The sequence below is a fragment of the Neophocaena asiaeorientalis genome, unplaced genomic scaffold (assembly GCF_003031525.2).
Source record: "Neophocaena asiaeorientalis asiaeorientalis breed wild unplaced genomic scaffold, Neophocaena_asiaeorientalis_V1.1 scaffold150, whole genome shotgun sequence".
Taxonomy (NCBI): Eukaryota; Metazoa; Chordata; class Mammalia; order Artiodactyla; family Phocoenidae; genus Neophocaena; species Neophocaena asiaeorientalis.
This window is the reverse complement of record NW_020176571.1, coordinates 2,665,248-2,683,060: the sequence shown is the minus strand read 5'-3', so window position 1 is coordinate 2,683,060 and position 17,813 is coordinate 2,665,248. Positions and strand designations below refer to the sequence as shown.

The 17,813-nt window shown below is 56.9% G+C and overlaps 1 protein-coding gene across 9 annotated transcripts in view; it reads right to left on the bottom strand.

Annotated features, from left to right (window-relative positions):
• Nucleotides 1-11,915: 11,915 nt before the first annotated feature.
• Nucleotides 11,916-17,813, bottom strand: part of SLC6A12 (solute carrier family 6 member 12) — a 21,635-nt gene continuing 15,737 nt past the window's right edge. For 8 of the 9 annotated variants that reach the window (XM_024733382.1, XM_024733376.1, XM_024733378.1 and 5 more), the window contains 5 exons: nucleotides 17,323-17,460; nucleotides 16,476-16,578; nucleotides 14,677-14,777; nucleotides 14,073-14,243; nucleotides 11,916-12,934 (listed from right to left, as the gene is read on the bottom strand). In XM_024733382.1, coding sequence (XP_024589150.1) covers nucleotides 12,791-12,934; nucleotides 14,073-14,243; nucleotides 14,677-14,777; nucleotides 16,476-16,578; nucleotides 17,323-17,460 — 657 coding nt within the window. In that variant the 3' untranslated portion in view covers nucleotides 11,916-12,790. The remainder of the gene's footprint in view (nucleotides 12,935-14,072; nucleotides 14,244-14,676; nucleotides 14,778-16,475; nucleotides 16,579-17,322; nucleotides 17,461-17,813) is intronic. The other variant, XM_024733383.1, reaches the window with a different exon arrangement.

Below are 17,813 nucleotides of genomic sequence, written 5' to 3'. Positions count from 1 at the left end.
GCCTCTCTAGGGAAAGAAAGGCAGGGCGGCTGCACCCAGCAACTAATCCAAATGGCAAATATTTTGTAACAAAATAGCCCAGAGGTATTTTATCTGTTCAATTCATAGAGTTTTAGAGATTATATTGAAATATGTCACTTGAGCAAACTGTGTCGGTTCTGTTTCTTTCATTCTCCAAGAGGGGGCTCCACCTCAGATCAAATCTTGGCGAGATCGCAAGGGCCCAGGGCAGCAGCTACGCCTCCTCTGGCCACAGGGGTGTCACCCCTTCCATGCTACCCTGTGACACGGTTAGGGAACCCCTTCCTAAACAAACGGGGCTAGGTGCCGGGAGCCATCTGATGGGCGGGCAGGCCAGAGAGTGACCCCCACCAACACACACACACACACACACACACACACACACACACACACACACCTTCTAGCCTGGTAAGAGAGAAGGTTTCAGTGGCGACCAGGGCAGCTTTGGAGGGAGGAAGCACCACGACGGCCAACGTGCACCCCAGCAGAGTGGGAGTCCAGGGGGCTAGGACTCCATCTGCCCCGCTTGGCTTTCCATGACGGAGGCTGAGGGTATGCTGGGTGGCAGGGTCCTACTGACCACATTTGGTCATCAGCCTCGGGTGATTTTCACCAGATGTCAGCTCTGAAGCCCGACCTTCTAATCACAGGGTCTGGGTTGAGAAGCCCCAGGGTATATACCCTCCCTGAAGTGGAGGGGAACAGGCCCAGGTGAAAGGATTGGGGGAACATTGTTGGGAAAAGTCATAGAGCCACAGAGTGGAGTGGAGCAAACATTTATGGAGCCCGAGGTGTGCCGGGCCCCCTGCTGGAGCTGGAAGGGATGCCAAGAGCCTGCAGAGGCGTGGGTGACTGATGCACGAGAGAAGACTGAAATCTGGGCTGCCGGCAGGGTGCTTGGCCGGCACGCACACCACATGCAAGGCGCAGATCAGGCTCCATGGCAGGGGCCTGCCCCAGAGTCATGTCTCCTGGCAGCGGGGAGAGGAGAAGCCTTGCAGCAAAGCTGAGGCACCGAGGGAGAGAATCAACTGGGCGGGATGGTTGGTCCGGGGACACCTGCAAAAAGGGTATCTAGCTCTCCTGGTGACCAGACCTCTGAACAGAAAGCCAGACAGCACCCCACGCTGGGCCCCATTATCCCATTAAAGTGAAAAGGAACGTGACCTCACCCTCCTTCCAGGAAACGGGAAATTCCAGGAGAAGCCTGGAGCCGGCTTTGACCTGTCCCATCCTGAGAACTTTCTGACCCAGGAAGCTGAGGCCTGGTCCCTCGAGAGCACCCCTGAGGGGACCCGGCTCAGCCCAAGCCTGGGAGAGGGCCTAGGGCCAAATGGGACTGCTGCTGTCTATGTGGGAACATGGGGCGTGGACATGGGAAGGGGCACCGCTCTCCAAGTCTTGTGGCCTCGAGGCCATCTAGGAGGAGGGGCCAGCCCTCCGGTAGAAAGGCAGACAGCCCCTGGTGCCCCAGGCCCTCTGGGTCCGCCCGCCATACGGATGGAGAGCTATGGTCAGCGCCTCTTTCTCGTAGGGACCCTTTAGACGGGGGAACCTCAGGCTCGCCAGCCACTGACTTAGAATGCTTCCAACGAGGGGGCCCAGGCTTCACAGGTTCCGGCTGAGAGCAATGGGTCAGAAGAAGCCAGTGCTAGAAGAGGGAAGATCCAACAAGCTGAGGAACAGCTGGTGCTTGGTGTGTGCCCAGCACTGGGCCAGGGGTGGGGGATGCGCGGTGATGGGCTGAGCAAAGTGCCTGCTCTCCAGGGGTTCATGTTGGCTGGTGCCGTCCAAAATACACAAATGGACCAATCTTCTCACACAGTGGATGGTGGTGCGATAGAGGTGATGGGCGGGGCTGGTTAGAGCAAACAGTCAAGGAAAGCCTCTGTGAGGCAGCAAATTCAACAGGGTCAAGGTTGGGTCTGGGGGCAGGTGAGCAGCTCAGAGACCACCTCTAGGTGTGGAATGAGGCAGAAACCAGGACAGTCTGCCATATAGTTCCTGATATATAAATATACTTACTTACTAAATCTTAAATGCATTTTAAAACCACCTGGACTTCCCTGGTGGTCCAGTGGTTGAGACTTCGCCTTCCAGTACAGGGGGTGTGGGTTCAATGCCTGGTCGGGGAGCTAAGATCCCACATGCCTCGTGGCCAAAAAACCAAAAAACATGAAACAGAAGCAATATTGTAACAAATTCAATAAAGACTTTAAAAATGGTCCACATCAAAAAAAAAAAAAAAAACCACCTTAACTGAGGAAATGATAAAATGGGCCTCTCCTAGGAAACCCAGGATAGACGGTCACCGGGCTCTCGGGAAAGGAAGGGAGGGTGAGCGGACGGTCGGGCGGCCCCAGCAGGCTGGGTGGCGGGAGCAGCGCGAAGGGCCCTCGGCAGTAGGAGGGCCCGGGAGACCAGCCCAGCAGCAAGGAAAGCTGCCCCGGCAGCCGGCAGCTGCTGTCCAGAGCGGCTCCTGCCGGAAGGATCCCAGCCCCGGCCTGCTTGGCCTGCAGGCCACGCTGTCCGCCTATTCCCTGTCACCTCAGTCCAAGCGAACTCACAGACTCCCTCTGGCCATCCAGAAAAATAACAGGATGGACCCCGTGGCCTATTAGCACCTATTAGCACTGGGGCTGACGGCCTTTCTCATCTCAGCATGAACTAGGTGAGGCCTTCGTAGGTTGATTCTCCTACAGCAGGGCTGGCTTACACACCCCTTTGCCCGCCTTCACAGACGCGGCTGACTGATCACTGCTTTCCGGGAGTCACCACCAATCACCACATGTGGACACCCAGGATGGAATTAACGCTGAGCCACCTCGACGGAAGGCATTTGGATGGGGCTGGTTTAGAGCGGGAGGTGCAGGCTAGGCCTGGGCTGAGACTCCGGGGAGAGAGGCCCTTGGAGGAATCACCCAGGGCCGCTCACGCAGGCCCACTGTTCTCTGACCGCTCGTGGACGCGGCTCTGCAGGGACGTCAGCTCTGTCCCTGGCTCCCCACCGCCCTGACCCTCGGGCTGCTTCCTTTTAGGGCTCCACACGGCCCTGGCAACCCAGCAGCTGCCTCACAGCGGGTCCCCTCACTTGCTCCACTCACCTCCCGCCTGCTCCATCTCCTTGGACCCCAGAGCGAGCCACTGAGGAGGACACGGCCACTGGGCCAGATGCCGATTGGGACGCCAGGGGGAGTCCCCTATCCCAGAGCAAACAAAGCCTGGCCTGGAGAGGCCACAGCCAGCACTGCTGGCCTTGGGAGAGACCCTTCCCGAGGCAAGTGGCCTGGAATTGCAGGCTGCGTTCTTATCTGCACCCCTCTCCTTCCCAGGAAGGTAGCTGGGTGCAGGATCAGCCCCAGGCCCCAGCTTGGAGTCAGAATTGGTCCTGCTGGGAAAATTCCATTCTGGAGGAGGCCAAAGGAGGGATGGGAACTCTCTCCTTACCCCCTCCTCCCCTCCCCCCTGCAGGTCTGGTGGCTTCTTTCCCTAGAGAACCAGGCGCCCTCACCCCACTAGCCAGCCCCTAGCACCTCAGTGCTTCCTGCTCCCATGACCCTAAAACCTCAGGGCAAACTCTGGAAAAACTGTGGGAACTGGCCACAGGCAAGAAGAGCACCAGGGGAGCTGGCTCATGTTCCCACATTCCCAAAGCCCCTGGACAGACCTGCTGCCCTCCCAGGAACACCCAGTCCTTCTTCCTCCCGAGACAGCTGGGTAGGAAGCAGCCTCCCTCCCCGGCAGGGAGTCACAGAGTCCCGAATGTCAGACCTGGAGGCAAACAGATTATGAGACAGGCTGGGATGTGGGACGTGGGACCCTTCACTGCAGTGCTTGCACCTGGACAAACGTCTGCTCTCTCCGAGCAACAGAATACAAAGAAGCTATAAGGAACTAAACTAACTGGGTGCCTGCACAGTTGGGGCAAATCATGAACAATAAGATACAAAAAGGCCAAAACCCACCTGCCACGATCCCTGCACACAGCACCACCAGGGGGGTGGGCAGACCCCCTAAGCCACCCCTCCGGCGGATCCACCCGTCCATCCATACCCTAACCCCAGTTAAGGGGCCAGCTTCCCCTACTCCCCCCTACCCCCGCGGCTGCAGCATGAGCCCCAATAAAGCCTTGCCTGAATTTGCTGTCTGGCCTCTTAACAATTCCTATTGATTAAAGAATCCAAGAACCCAGGTCGGCGGTAACAACCTAGCTGCTTCCTTTTACGAATAAGGGGACTGTTTAAGAACCATAATTCAAAAAGACACATGCAGGGCTTCCCTGGTGGCGCAGTGGTTAAGAATCCGCCTCCCAATACAGGGGACACAGGTTAGAGCCCTGGTCCGGGAAGATCCCACATGCCACAGAGCAACTAAGCCCGTGCACCACAACTACTGAGCCTGCGCTCTAGAGCCCGTGAGCCACAACTACTGAGCCCATGTGCCACAACTGCTGAGCCCGTGAGCCACAACTACTGAACCCTGCGCGCCTAGAGCCCCTGCTGCACAACAAGAGAAGCCACCGCAATGAGAAGTCCGCACACCGCAACAAAGAGTAGCCCCCGCTCGCCGCAACTAGAGAAAGCCCGCGCGCAGCAATGAAGACCCAACGCAGCCAAAAATAAATTAAATAAATAAAAATTTTAAAACCCCACAGTACTAAAAAAAAAAAACAAACCAAAAGAACCTCCCCACACAGAAAAAGACACATGCGCCCCAATGCTCACTGCAGCACTATTTACAATAGCCAGGTCATGGAAACAACGTAAATGTTCATCGACAGATGAATGGATAAAGACGACGTGGTCCATATATACAATGGAGTATTACTCAGCCATTAAAAAAACACGAAATTGGGTCATTTATAGAGATGTAGATGGATCAAGAGACTGTCATACAGAGTGAAGTAAGTCACAAAGAGAAAAATACGGTATATTAACACATATATGTGGAATCTAGAAAAATGGTACAGATGAACCTATCTGTAGAGCAGGAATAGAGACGCAGATGTAGAGAACGGACATATGGACACAGCGGGGGAAGGGGAGGGTGGGACGAATTGGGAGATTAGATTTGACATAAAGACACTACCATGTGTAAAACAGTGGGAACCTGCTGTATAGCACCGGTAGCTCTCAGCTTAGTGCTCTGTGGTGACCTAGATGGGTGGGATGGTGGGAACATGCTGTATAGCACAGGAAGCTCAGCTTGGTGCTCTGTGATTAAACTAGATGGGTGGGGGGGGGGCAGGTGGGAGGGAGGTCCAAGAGGGAGGGGATATATGTATACGTATAGTTGATTCACTTCACTGTACAGCAGAAACTAACACACCATTGTAAAGCAATTATACTCCAATAAAAAAATTAATTTTAAAAAAGTTACAAAAAGGACAACAGGATAATCGCAAAGTAAGCAAAAGGAAGGAAGGAAATAATAAAGACAAGAGCAGAAATAATGAAACAGAAAATACATATACGATAAAAAAGGCTTAGCAAAGCCAAAATTTAGTTCTAGGGCATGACTGATAAAATTGACAAACCTCTGGTAAGACGATCATGAGAGTCGGCCCAGAGAAAAGACTTGAGGGTGAAGAAGTGGGACTGTTGTCCCGCAGAGATTTTCTTACGAATAGAGACAATACTACAAATAAACTATAAACTCTGACAGTAAGTTTGAAAACCTTCACAGAATGAACATTATTCTAGAAAATATCTCACCAAAACTCATTCAGGAACAAACAGAACATCGGAGATGGATAACCCTTAAAGAAATTTGAATATGTAGTTTAAAATCTATTTACCATCCTCCCTAAAAAGCAGCACGAGGCCAGATGATTTTTTTAAATAAATTTATTTATTTATTTACTTTTGGCTGTGTTGGGTCTTCGCTGCTGTGCACGGGCTTTCTCTAGTTGTGGCGAGTGAGGGGCTTCTCTTGTTGCGGTGGCGCGGGCTTCTCATTGCGGTGGCTTCTCTTGTTGCGGAGCACCAGCTCTAGGCACGCGGGCTTCAGTAGTTGTGGCACGTGGGCTCAGCAGTTGTGGCTCGTGGGCTCTAGAGCGCTGGCTCAGTAGTCGTGGTGCACAGGTTTAGGTGCTCCGCAGCACGTAGGATCTTCCCGGACCAGGGCTCGAACCCGTATCCCCTGCATTGGCCGGTGGATTCTTAACCACTGCGCCATCAGGGAAGCCCCAGGACAGATGATTTTATAAAATTCTACTATACATTCAAGGAACAGACAGTTCTGATCTCTTGTTAACTCTTTCAGAGAAGAGAAAAAGAAGAGAAAATTCCCAAATGCCTTTTTTATGAGTCTAGTGTAACCTTAAAAACAAAAACTAAATCAGACAAAGACAATATGAGAAAGGAAAACTCTAGGCCACTCTTGCTTGTGAGCGTAAATGCCAAATTCTGAACAAAATATTAACAAACTGAATCTAGCATTGAATTACAAAACTACCATACACAGTGACCAAATTAAGGTTTGTCCCAGGAATTAAAAGATGGTTAAATGTTTTAAAAATCCATCAATATCATTCACCACATTAAAGACTAAAGGATAAAAACAATATGATCCTCTCAAAAGATGTAGAAAAAGCAATCGCTAAAAATCAACACTTATTCTTGATTTTTTAAAAAAACAGCAACCTTGGAAGAAAACTTCATAGCCAAATAAATCGTATCTATCAAAAATCTACAACGACCCTACTCAGTGGTGCAACGTTAGAATTCCTTTCAAACTGGGAAAGAGGCAAGGACGCCTGCTACCACCACTTCTAGTTACCAAGTGAAGGAAGACGAGAAAAAAAATGAAAGCAGTGAGGATCAGAGAAATAAAGTATCAGTATTTCCTGACAGTCTGATTATCCATGTAAAAAACCCTACAGCATCAAGAGGGGGAAATTTAGAATTAATTCAGAGGAAAAGCCTGCAGCTGGTGAGGGGCCTTCCTCCTCTGGCCCACTGGCCTGCTCTGGCCACACTCTGTCCCTGTCCCCACCCTCCTCCTGGACCCTCCTCAGGATGACAGACCCAGATCCAAATGCACTGCTGAGGCTGGACCGGCCACCTGCACTTACGCCTGCAGCTGGGAGTCTATGTCTTGCTGGGAGGGGCTTGTCCGCTGCCGGTGACCGTGGGTCGTGGGAGTTCTGGCCTCAGGGCCAGGCCCTTTCGGTGGGATGGTGTGGGCAGCAAAGCCTCAGAATGCGGCTGCGTCAGGAGTTCGGCTGGATTCTTGCTACAGCAGTGGGGTTGGGCACTGACCCTGCGGAGGGACCCCTGCCATCGAGGGCTCCCCTCTCTCTGTGGCATCACCTGGCAATTCTGTGCTCACCTCCTGGACCCCTTGCATGACAGTAGGGCCCTTCAGACCACAAGAGCGAGTGACCTGGCCGTGCTGGCTGGCGGTCCGACTGGAAGCAGAAAGTACTAGAATGCAGGGCCCCGGGGCCCAGGCACCAGCCGGCCTCAGCCGCACTGTCTTCCTGATGGGTGATTAACAAGCTTTTCACCCCTGTCGGGTCCAGTCAGCCCTTGTCACTTCGCTGAGCAGCTAGCCCTGCTGGGAAGCCAGGCACGCTGGGTCATCAGGGAGTGGGCATGTGAGGCTGAGGGCAGCAGGCCCTCACCGGCCCCAGAGCAGACAGAACAGGGCAAGGCCAGGGTCAGGGAGGGCTCTGTGTGGGTCAGGAGTGGTGAGGTTGTAGAGGAAGACAAGGGGCTCAGGCAGGAAGAACAGCAGCAAGGCCGCCCCTTCCCAGACCCTCAAAGAGGGTGCTTCATGTAGCCGGGGAAGCTGGGGGGCTGTATCAGCTATCGAAGCTGCCTAACAAGTTACTCCAAAACTCAGTGGCTGAAACAACAACACGGTTCACTCTCTGTCACTTGGGTCAGGAATTCAGGACCCACCTGGCAGGGCGTTTCCGGCTCAGGGCCCCCACGAGGTCGCAGTCTTTGTCGGCCAGGCCCATAGTCAGCGGTGGGCTCACTGGGGCTGCGGGATCCCCTTCCACGTGGCTCGCTCACTGGCGGATTCTTGGGCGTGGCTCCATGGGGGCCTCTCTATTGGGCAGCTTGAATGTTCACACAGCATGGAAACTGGCTTTTCCCAGGGTGAGTGATTGGAGAGATCAAGGTGGATGCCTCAGTGGCTACTAGACCCACTGCAGAAGTCACCCACCTGCAGTCCATCCACATCCCTGAGGGTCACCGGGCCGTCTTGGAGGCTGGCTACCAGGCCTGAGGGGCCAGCAGGTGGAGGGGCTGCAACGTTACCCAGGGAGCTCCTTCTGCACCCCTGGCCACTGGAGGATGAGGTGCAGGCCTTTCCAGGGAGCTGAGCTCTAGCCCTGTGATTATGGGATTATATTTCCCCACACCTCTCTCCTCCAGGCCTCCAAGTCTGTGTCCCGCTGCCTCCCCTCTGCCCCACCGAGACATGATCCCGTTCCTTTCTCCTGCCCCCAATCCCATTCCCAAGCCCAGTCCCCTCACCTCGGCAGCTGAGGCCCTCCAAGGCTCACAGGCTGAACGGCCTGCATTCTCCCTCTCTGACTGGGGGGAGGGGAGGTCCTGACCTGAGGCCCAAGAGCCTGCATCCCTGGGCAGCACGGGGACAGAGCGGGAGGGCACAGCTGATGTTTCTGTCCCCAGGGGGGCAGAACAGCACGAGGCCCCGCCCAGAAGTTAAGGGTCTGCCGCAAGGTGGCCTGGACCTGGAGGGTGGTTTGGGGAGCTGGAGGGGGAGCCCAGGCCATTCCTCTCTCGTGGCGCTCTGTGTGGAGTGGGTGGGAAAAGCTGTGAAAGGGCGATGGCAGGCTGGGTAGGGGGGCAATTTGCCCTGGTCAGGTGCCCTTCCGGCCTCACACACACAGACCACAACCTTGCAAATGCAGAGTGCACTTACGAAGGGTTAGGGGCCCCAGTCTCAGCAGAGCTCAAGGCCCTCCTCCGCTCCCAGAGCTCTCCCAGCCCGGAGGCAGGGGGTGCGGGGCCGAGCACACCTGAGCTCACTCCTACACAGCACAACCCGCACCCGGACAGAGGGAGGGGCTCTCAGCTGAGACAGGAGGGGAGAGTCCAAGCCCAGCCAGCACCAAGGCTCAGCCTCGGCAAGGCGGACATACGGGAGGACCGAGGTGAGTGCGGGGGACACCACCGGTGGCCCTGGAGAGCTAGCTCGGCAGGAAGCCCAGCCTGGGGAGGATGTGGGTGGTGGTGGATTCCCAGGAGGAGCTCCAGGCACCAGGAAAGCGGGGACACAGAGAGGAGGCGCGCCTGTCAGGTAAAGATGCGCCTGCCTAAAATAAGGGAGAAGGGGGATGATTACTGAGCACATCTGGATGGACTGATGGGGTCGGAGACAGAGGTGACCCCAATCTGCAGGAAGTCCAGCCGAGTTCTTCTGGGCTTTGGCGTCCACTCTGCCATGGCGCGGGGTGGGGGTGGGGCTCTGTGGCCTGACACTTTAGACCTAGTTTGTAAATAAACTTACCCAGCACCCTTCTTTGGGAAAGGGAAGGGCCTGGTGGGAGGGGGATTGACCCGGGATTAATGAACAGCATGAAAGGGTCTACTGAATGGGAGTCCACACGTGAACAAGCTGGGGTTGGTGGCTGTCTGACAACTACCCCCTTCCGAGGCACCAGGGCTCCGGAGACCACTGGCCTGTGCTTCCCGCTTCTGCTCAAGCAAGGTTTCTGGGTTGTTCCACCAGGGCACGGGTTATGAATGTGTGAGAAGGTCGGATAAGGGTAATAGGGAGTGGTGGAGCCTGTGGCTAAATGGAGAGGGCCTAAGGCATTTACTTTAGATTTTTTTTAAAATGCCGTACTGGCCAAACAAATCATAGCTGCCCGCTCAGGCCATCAGTTTAAAACTCAGCGCCAGACATGAGACGAAAACACCCGAAGTTATAACCTGCACTTGCTCCGTCTGCACACGAGCGTGTACACGCCCGCACGCACACACACACCCTCACACCCCTGAATCAGTGCTCTGGGCACTTTAAAGAGCTGAAACAGTTGCTCCCTGCCCATGCCGTGGACCTGATACGAGCGGGTTCCCATGAGCTGTGCAGTGGCCTGAAGCCCCTTCCCTTGCTCTGTTCCCTCCAGCCCACACCCACCCTCCCTGACGCCTTTGGACTCACGGGTCAGAGGCTGTACTGAGTGCCAGGACAGGAAAGCAGTCAGAGGGAGGGATGTTACAGACACAGGCCTTCAGCAGTCCCCATGCCAGAGCAGAGAGGCTGTGAGTGTAAAGCGGGGATCAGGGCCGCTGAGAGAGCAGGTGAATTATGGGGGGGGCTGTGAACAGTGTGCAGTGACAGAGACGTGAGGCCCGGGGCCCAGCGAGCTGGAGAGAGCCTGTGCGCCGCCCACGCACAGAGCTGCCCAACTGCCAGTAGCAGGTGATGTGGCGCCCTGGCTGCTCGGCATGCAGCACTCGGGGCAGGTGGCCGGTGGCCGAGAAGCCTGCTGGCCCTCACCCCGCGTCCCTGGCAGCTGGGCTGCCCCAAAGGCTGCCGACTCTCTTGGGCACACCCGTCGGGGCCACGGGGAGGGGGTGTAGGAAGCTTTCATTTCCGGAGGGTGACAGCTTGCACGCGGAGGGGGAAATGCTCAGTCTGTCCATCTGTCCAGCGAGGGCATTGGGGAAGGGGCTCAGGAGGTGGGAGGCAGGGCTGGGGAGGCGGCACTGTTCCCTTATGCCACTAGGCGGCAGCAGAGGGCACCGTGCCTGCCCCACTCAGGTCCCGTTTGGTAAATGAGCAGACTTCCTCTCCATCCCCTTCTGCTGGACCTCCTTCTTTACCCACTGACTCGCCAATAAAAGTGAGTGCCAGGGACTTCCCCGGTGGCGTGGTGGTTAAGAATCCGCCTGCCAATGCAGGGGACACGGGTTCGAGCCCTGGTCCAGGAAGATCCCACATGCTGTGGAGCAACTAAGCCCATGTGCCACAACTACTGAGCCTGCGAGCCACAACAACTGAGCCCACGCGCCACAACTACTGAAGCCTGCGCGCCTAGAGCCTGTGCTCTGCAACAAGAGAAGCCACCGCAGTGCGAAGCCCACGCACCACAACGAAGAGTAGCCCCCGCTCGCCACAACTGGAGAAAGCCCACACGCAGCAACGAAGTCCCTACTCAGCCAAAAATGAACAAAGAAGTAAATAATAAATTAAAAAAAAAAAGTGAGTACCAGCGCGCGAGCAGTCCAGAAAGAGGCAGAAGGGAACGTTCAGAACCCAGGGGTCTAGACGTCTGCTTGTGCCCAGGGTGCCAGCGCCCCTATTCTCACAAGCTGAGAAGCCCTCGCAGATCTGGGCGAAGGATGGCGGATGATCTGAGGATGCCTGGGGCTGTCAGGCTGGAGCTTATCCTGGCTGGACCACAGATTTTTCCTCCAGTCACCAGGCAGTGACTTTTCCTACCTTCGCCATCACTGCAGGTGGTGGCCCTTCTTCCAGACCTCAGGTTCTCCCCAGGACACTGTCCAGAAGTGGCCTACCCCCCACAGACCCCCCCCACCTTGCCGTTGGAACACAAGACCACAGAGCCTCCTCCAGGAAGCCTTCCCCAGCCAGGGAAGGGTCTGGCGCAGTTTGGCAGGGGCCTGGGGAGAGAAGCACCCCACACCTCTCTCCGTGGGAGTCAGGGGGTGGCTCTCCCAGATGCCCAGGCAAACCCTGGGGGAGGGGAAGTGGAAAGTGGGAAGAAGACCAAAGTCCAGGGAGGAAATCCGGTCAGAGGGGTATGGGCTAGTGGAGGAGCTGCCAGGGTAGGGCTGCCAATCTGGGCGGGCTGCTCACATCCCCCCCACCACCGCCCGAGGGGGACTCTCTCCCTCCTACCCCAAGAACCACAATGAACAGAAAGAAGGCTGGCACACACGGCAGGTGATCCATGGGTGCTTGTTAACAAGGCAGGAGGGGGCAGTGGGAGGGACACCGGCCTGAGAGCAGGACACCCGGCTTTAGTCGTGTCTCTGGCCCCGAGGAGCTTCATGAACTTGAAAAATCATTTTGTCCCTTGGGTTCCTCAGTTTCCTCATCCATGAAGTCGGGGTCGGGAGCTGCCGGGGGCACTGTCTCTGGAAGGCATCAGCTGGGACAGAACATGCGACCGACTAGCCATGTCCGTCCTGGGTGCAGGCCCATGGTCGTGCCTGTTTGCCAAGTGTGGGGCCATCCTGAGCCCCTGCCACCCCAATGCTCTGTGCGTTAAGGGCACCACTGCAAGGCGGGCATGGAACTAGGGCTGGAGCTGGGGACACCTTGTGACACCACCTCCGGGAAAATGCAAGACAACGGTGGCCGTTTCTCTGGTTCCTTCCCGTGGGCTCCAGGACACTAAGCCAGGTGAGGAAGCCCTCCAGTGGAACGTCAGGACCCAGCGTGGGGTGTTCAGTTGTCACATGCAACATGGCGTGTACCTCTATGGGCGCTACCCTCCCCAGGCACAGAGATCCTAAGTGCTAAGAGGAAGCCTCCCTACAGTGGGTGATCCGCTGTCGCACACTGCAGTTGTTCTAACCAGACGGTGGGCTCCGGAAAGACCACCTCCTTCACAGATAAGACGGGGTGTTCCAACAGGCACGGCAGCCTCCGGCGGCACTGTCTCTAGCCCACCGGGAGGGGCTGCCCACGGACATCACAGAGCTTCTCGGCAGGGCTGCGGGAGGGGGCAGAGGTGAAGGCTGTCCGCCGGGGGCACGGGGGCCCTGACCCAGCTTCCTGGCTCAGTAGCCACCTGGTTTCCAGCCACATCCTACAAGTGCGTCTCCTTCTCCCCGGCCATGAGACCCGCCTTCGTTGGGGAGGGCCCGCAGTCCCGGCCGCTGCCACCGTCCAGACACAGGTGTCGCTTGGGCTGTGGCAGGCTGGGGTCAGGGGTGACGAGCTGCCGCAGGCGCTGCGGGGAGAAGAGGAGTCAGTGGTGCTGGTGGCAAGAGAGGCAAAGACGTGTCCTCGTGTCTGTGTCCCCAGGGCCCAGCACACAGCTCAGCGTGAGTGAGTGAAAGGGCACAGAGCTCGAGAAGCGAGAAGAGGCAGTAACGTGTGACTGAGCGTGTGAACCGCCTGGCTCCCGTCCTGGCTCTTACTGACGCCTGCGCGGTCGTAGGCACCCCACTGAACCACACTGTGACTCGTCTGTAAGGTGACAGACACACCTCAGAGAACAGTGCCCAGCACAGGGTAAAGTGATCAGCGAGCGTCTATTCTGTTCTTATTGTTACTATTCTTACTGCTGCTATTATCACACGCTCAGTAAGTGTCTATCATTGTTCCTCCTAGTAGTAGTCCTACGGTGACTACTGTTACTGGTGCCATCTCCTTCTTGCTTTGAATGCAGACGTGATGACTGGAATCATGACAACCTTCTCGTGACCATGCGGTGATAAGCATGGTGATGAAAAGACAACATGACCGGGATGGAAGTCCAGGAATAGAGGAAGCGTCTGGTCTCTAACGGCCTCTTTAAGCAGCCGGACCAAATGCCAGGAGCCCCCGTCTCTGGTCCTCTTCACATGTAAGAAGAAACCAAGCCCGTTTGCTTACTGCACATTGGGTTTTCTGTGACTTGTGGGCGAGACAGATTTCCACAAATGTAATGTCTTTGTGGGACGTTGGCTCTATCCCTTCCAGGAAGACATGTCCCGAACCCTAAACAGGGAGCCTTTTGCATGTGGTTCGCAGGCAGGGCTGAGAGGAGAGAAGCCGGGAGCCTGTGTGGATGAACCATGGCTGCTGGTCACCAGTTTCCAAGAGCAGGAATCTGTGCTCTATGACCCCCTGCATCTGGCACCTTGTGTTCTTATTTGTGACTCACTTTCCCCCTTAACCCCTTGACAGCTGCCCTTGGTCAACCTGCCCAGATGATCTGCTGGAGGTCAGATGCTGAAGCTCTAGGACTCTAGGACTCTTGAACATTTCTGAAAATGAAGCCCTTCTTCAAAGGTCCTTCTCCTTAAGATTCCCTTAGACCGAAGGGCAGCCCGGCACTCAGAGCTGGCCCGGCCGTGGTGTCCTGCCCAGGGTCCAGCCCCTACCTTCCTGAAGGAACCCTGGGTCTTCAGGAGGGCGACGACGATGAAAAGTGGGATGCAGCTCACGGAGGAGCCAGCCAGGAGCCAGCCGATGAAGTATCCCCAGGCCGGGTACACATAGACGTTGTTGTATCTGAGAGGTGTGTACTTGCTCAAGGAGAAGAGGAAAGTGGCCTAGAAAGACAGCGGGAAGACACAGATGCAGGAGGAGCCCGTGAAACCCTCTCCTCGGGACGGAGCAGTTAAACACCAACACACTGGCGCCTCTAGAGATGGAGGGCAGAGGCTCCCTCTGCAAGTGCGTCACAGACCGCGGGCTCAGAGGCAGGGAGGGGAGACCAACAGCTGGGAAATCACGCAGGCAGACAGACAGACGGAGGTGCGAGGGAGGGAGGGATAGAGCAGGAACTAGACCAGATGGTAGTGCTGGTAAAGCAAAGAGACGGGCGAGAAAAGGGGGGTGGGGAACCAGCACACAAGAGGGCACGAAGCAGCCCCTGCAGGTAACTGCGCAGGCGCAGGAGGGAAGGAGCCCCAGAACTCTGCCCGTGCCCGAGATGGCTAGAGGCAGGAGGAGATGGGGGTGGGGGTGCTGGAGGGCACATACCAGGCAAAGGCCCGGGGTCAGGAAGAGCCAGGAGATCTTCACTAGGGGCCACGGCCGGTAGCCAATCATGTCCTCCACGTTGTCATAGAAACGGTCGGCCCCTGACCAGGTGGGTGGGGGGAGAATGTGAGGACAGGAAGGGGACGGCGGGTGGGCTCGGGGAAGGACTCACCTGCTTCGTCCGCCTCCCCGCACCGTGGTGGGGAACCTGGATCTGGACACGTGAGTGACACTGGAGGCGGGGAGGCCGCCACCAACCGAGAGCCCCTAACCTCCCAGTGTCTCTCTGCTCTCAGGTCTGCGGATGAAGACCCGAGTCCTAACACAGAGGAGGGTGTGAGCCCAAACAGGGCTCAGAGGGTATACACACGCTTATTGCGTCGCAGAGGTGAACTCGGCTTCAAGTAAAAATAGCAAAACACCAAGGGAGCCGATGCTCGAGCCCAGCGCTGAGCCCTGCGGGGCGGGGGCGGCACCTGCACCCCAGACTCCAGGGGGCCCCTCTGTGCTCCCAGTGAAGCACAGAAGGGGGCTGGGCTGTGGCCATGGAAACACTGCCTCTTGCACTTGGTTTAATGTCCTTAGGTTTCCACGTTTGCTCCACCTTCTAAGAAGTAAAGAGCCACTGACTGGGAAAGGCCTGGGAGCCCTCTAGCCACCCCCTCACCACCACAAAAGGAACACTGCAAAATGCCACCGCTAGACAGTCGTCCCTTTGGCTCCTTAACCTCCCCCCAGGAGAAGAGCAGATACCGCTGCTGTAGGTGTAACATATCATCAGCCGTTTACACCTCGCTGTGATGGAGTTTGTCAGATCCTCTCTGAGAACAAGTGTCGAAAAGCAGTGGGGAAATCAGAGCGAAAAGGCAGGAGACGCGTGGGGAGGGAAGGACGCCAACGAGGAAGGCCTAGGGCAGCGAGATAAAACCCTTCCTATTCGCGACTCGTCCTGAGGCCCTGCTGCGTGGTACCCACGCACCCTCTCTGCCCTGAGCTTTGGCACACTGACAATCCGTTCCCCCAGCTGCTGCAGTGGAGCCAGAGGGACCTGTGGCATGATGACGGCTCCTCCACCTGCCTGCTGTGTGAGCACAGGCAAGGGACCCAACCTCTCTGAGCCTAGGTTTCCCCTGTGCAGGGCTGTGGCGCAGATTACGAGACAGCACTCGGCACTCAGCAGTGCAGTGCTCGGAACATAAAGGCTTCTCCTCTAACCTCACCCCAGGCCGCCGCCGTCATCAGGAACGATAACAGCCTGGATACCACGTGGTCAGCACCGCTGGCTGACTTCCTCGGTGCCGAGGGGGCGGCGCTGTTGGTGGGAGTCAGTGGAAGCCAGAATTCACCAAAGTATCAGAAAGAAATGCACGACCACCACAACAGAAAAGGCTACGTCAAAAACACGGGGATGAGCTTCCTGTCCGTGGAAGTGTTCAAGCAAAGCCTGGGTGACGACTTTGAGAGCGCATGTGGGAATCTCTGAAGGATCAGACTAAGTGGCCCTGGAGGTCCCTTTTGACTAGGATTCCCATGGGAGAAGGCCTCCAACAGCCTCTGCATCCAGAAAGCTGTGCACAGTTATTTATAATCATTCTCACTCTTCAAAGAACTCCCTTGTCATTAGCCCAGCTCCACTGCCGTAATGACAGACACCTGGGTTCCCAGCAACCGCTAAACTCCTCAAGTAAAAAGGACCAGGACAGCAGCACAAAGACCCGCAGAGACCGGCGGGCCCGTCCTCACCATGGGCACATCCCGCCCTTCGCATGGCCCCAAGCCTCCCCCGCCCACCCACTTACCGTACACCCAGCCGACGCAGAGCACTTCAAACACGGAAAGGAACAGCAGGCACGTGCCACTGCAGGCGTAATAATCAAACAGCTGGAAGATGTACATCCCGCCCTGGGGGACAAGAGGCAGAGTGAGACCTCGGCCGGGGGGCAGGGGACATGCCCCAGCCCACACGAGACGACAGAAGCCCATCTGCCCGGTCCAGGGAACTCATCCCTTGCAGCCAAAAAGCGTTTGCCCCGCCTGTCCCTGACTCCCAGCCTCCCGGCCCTCATCTGACAACATCTCTGACACCTGCGAGGACCCCGGGGACTGTGGTGCACACACCCGCTGTGCTGTCCAGCACCCCACCTTCCGGAAGTTGCCGAGTTGCGGCCGCCTCACTCTGAGTGTGCGCCCCTCCCTGCTCCAGGCCTAAAGAAGAGCAACGGCCAATTCTCAGGGAAAGGGCCCTATCCCCCCGGGGTTGGCTGGTGGCAGAAGGGAACCCTGAAGCTGCCCAGAGCTGTCTGTAACATCCCAGGAGGGAAATCTGCCCAAGAATGACATCACCAGAGGAAAGGGAAGCCAGGAGATAGAGGGGAGCATCCCTGAGGATGCCATTGGAGCTGCTGGATCCAACCGTGCCTGAAACCGAAGCATCTCTAGACTTTTCTGTTTCCTAACCAAAAAAATTCACCTTCCTGCTTAAGCCAGCTTGTTTGACTTCTATCACCTGAAACCAAAGGAGAGGGAACCAACACAGGAAGCTTCCGCCATGTGGTCCCTCCACAGTGAAGGGCCGGGCAGGCGAGGGGAACGTGGCTCTGAGGGTGTCAGGGGGTCGCCAGCCTGCAGGCCGCCCCCGCCACTCACCTCGGTGACCAGGAAGAGCCCGATCAGGTAGCACAGGACCACGATGGCAAGGATCAGGAGCTCCCGCCGCCCGCTCTTCCGGAGCTGCCTGGGGAACATGTCCACGGAGGCTGTCACCAGGCACTCCACACAGACAAACTGTGGGCCGGAGGGGGCTGGTAAGAGGGGCCGCTGCCTCCTCGCTCCCCAACCCCACACTGGCCCACAGAGTGCATGGGGCCCAGAACCGGGGTGAGGCCAACCCTGCCTCAGCCTCGTCTCCACCACGGAAGGTGCCAGCCGCGAGGGCTGGCTGGGCGGGGCTGGGCGGCCCGAAGGTTTGGGAGGGCGCGTCCACATCTGCGCGCGGAAGGGTCGGGCCTGGGGGAGCAAAGCAGGTGGCCCCTCCCGGAAGAAGAGGCCGGGCGTCCCCCGACCAGCCTCAAGGACAGGCCCCGGATGCCGGGGCCAGGGCTGGGAAGTCCGGTCGGGGGACAGCGAGGTCGGGGAGG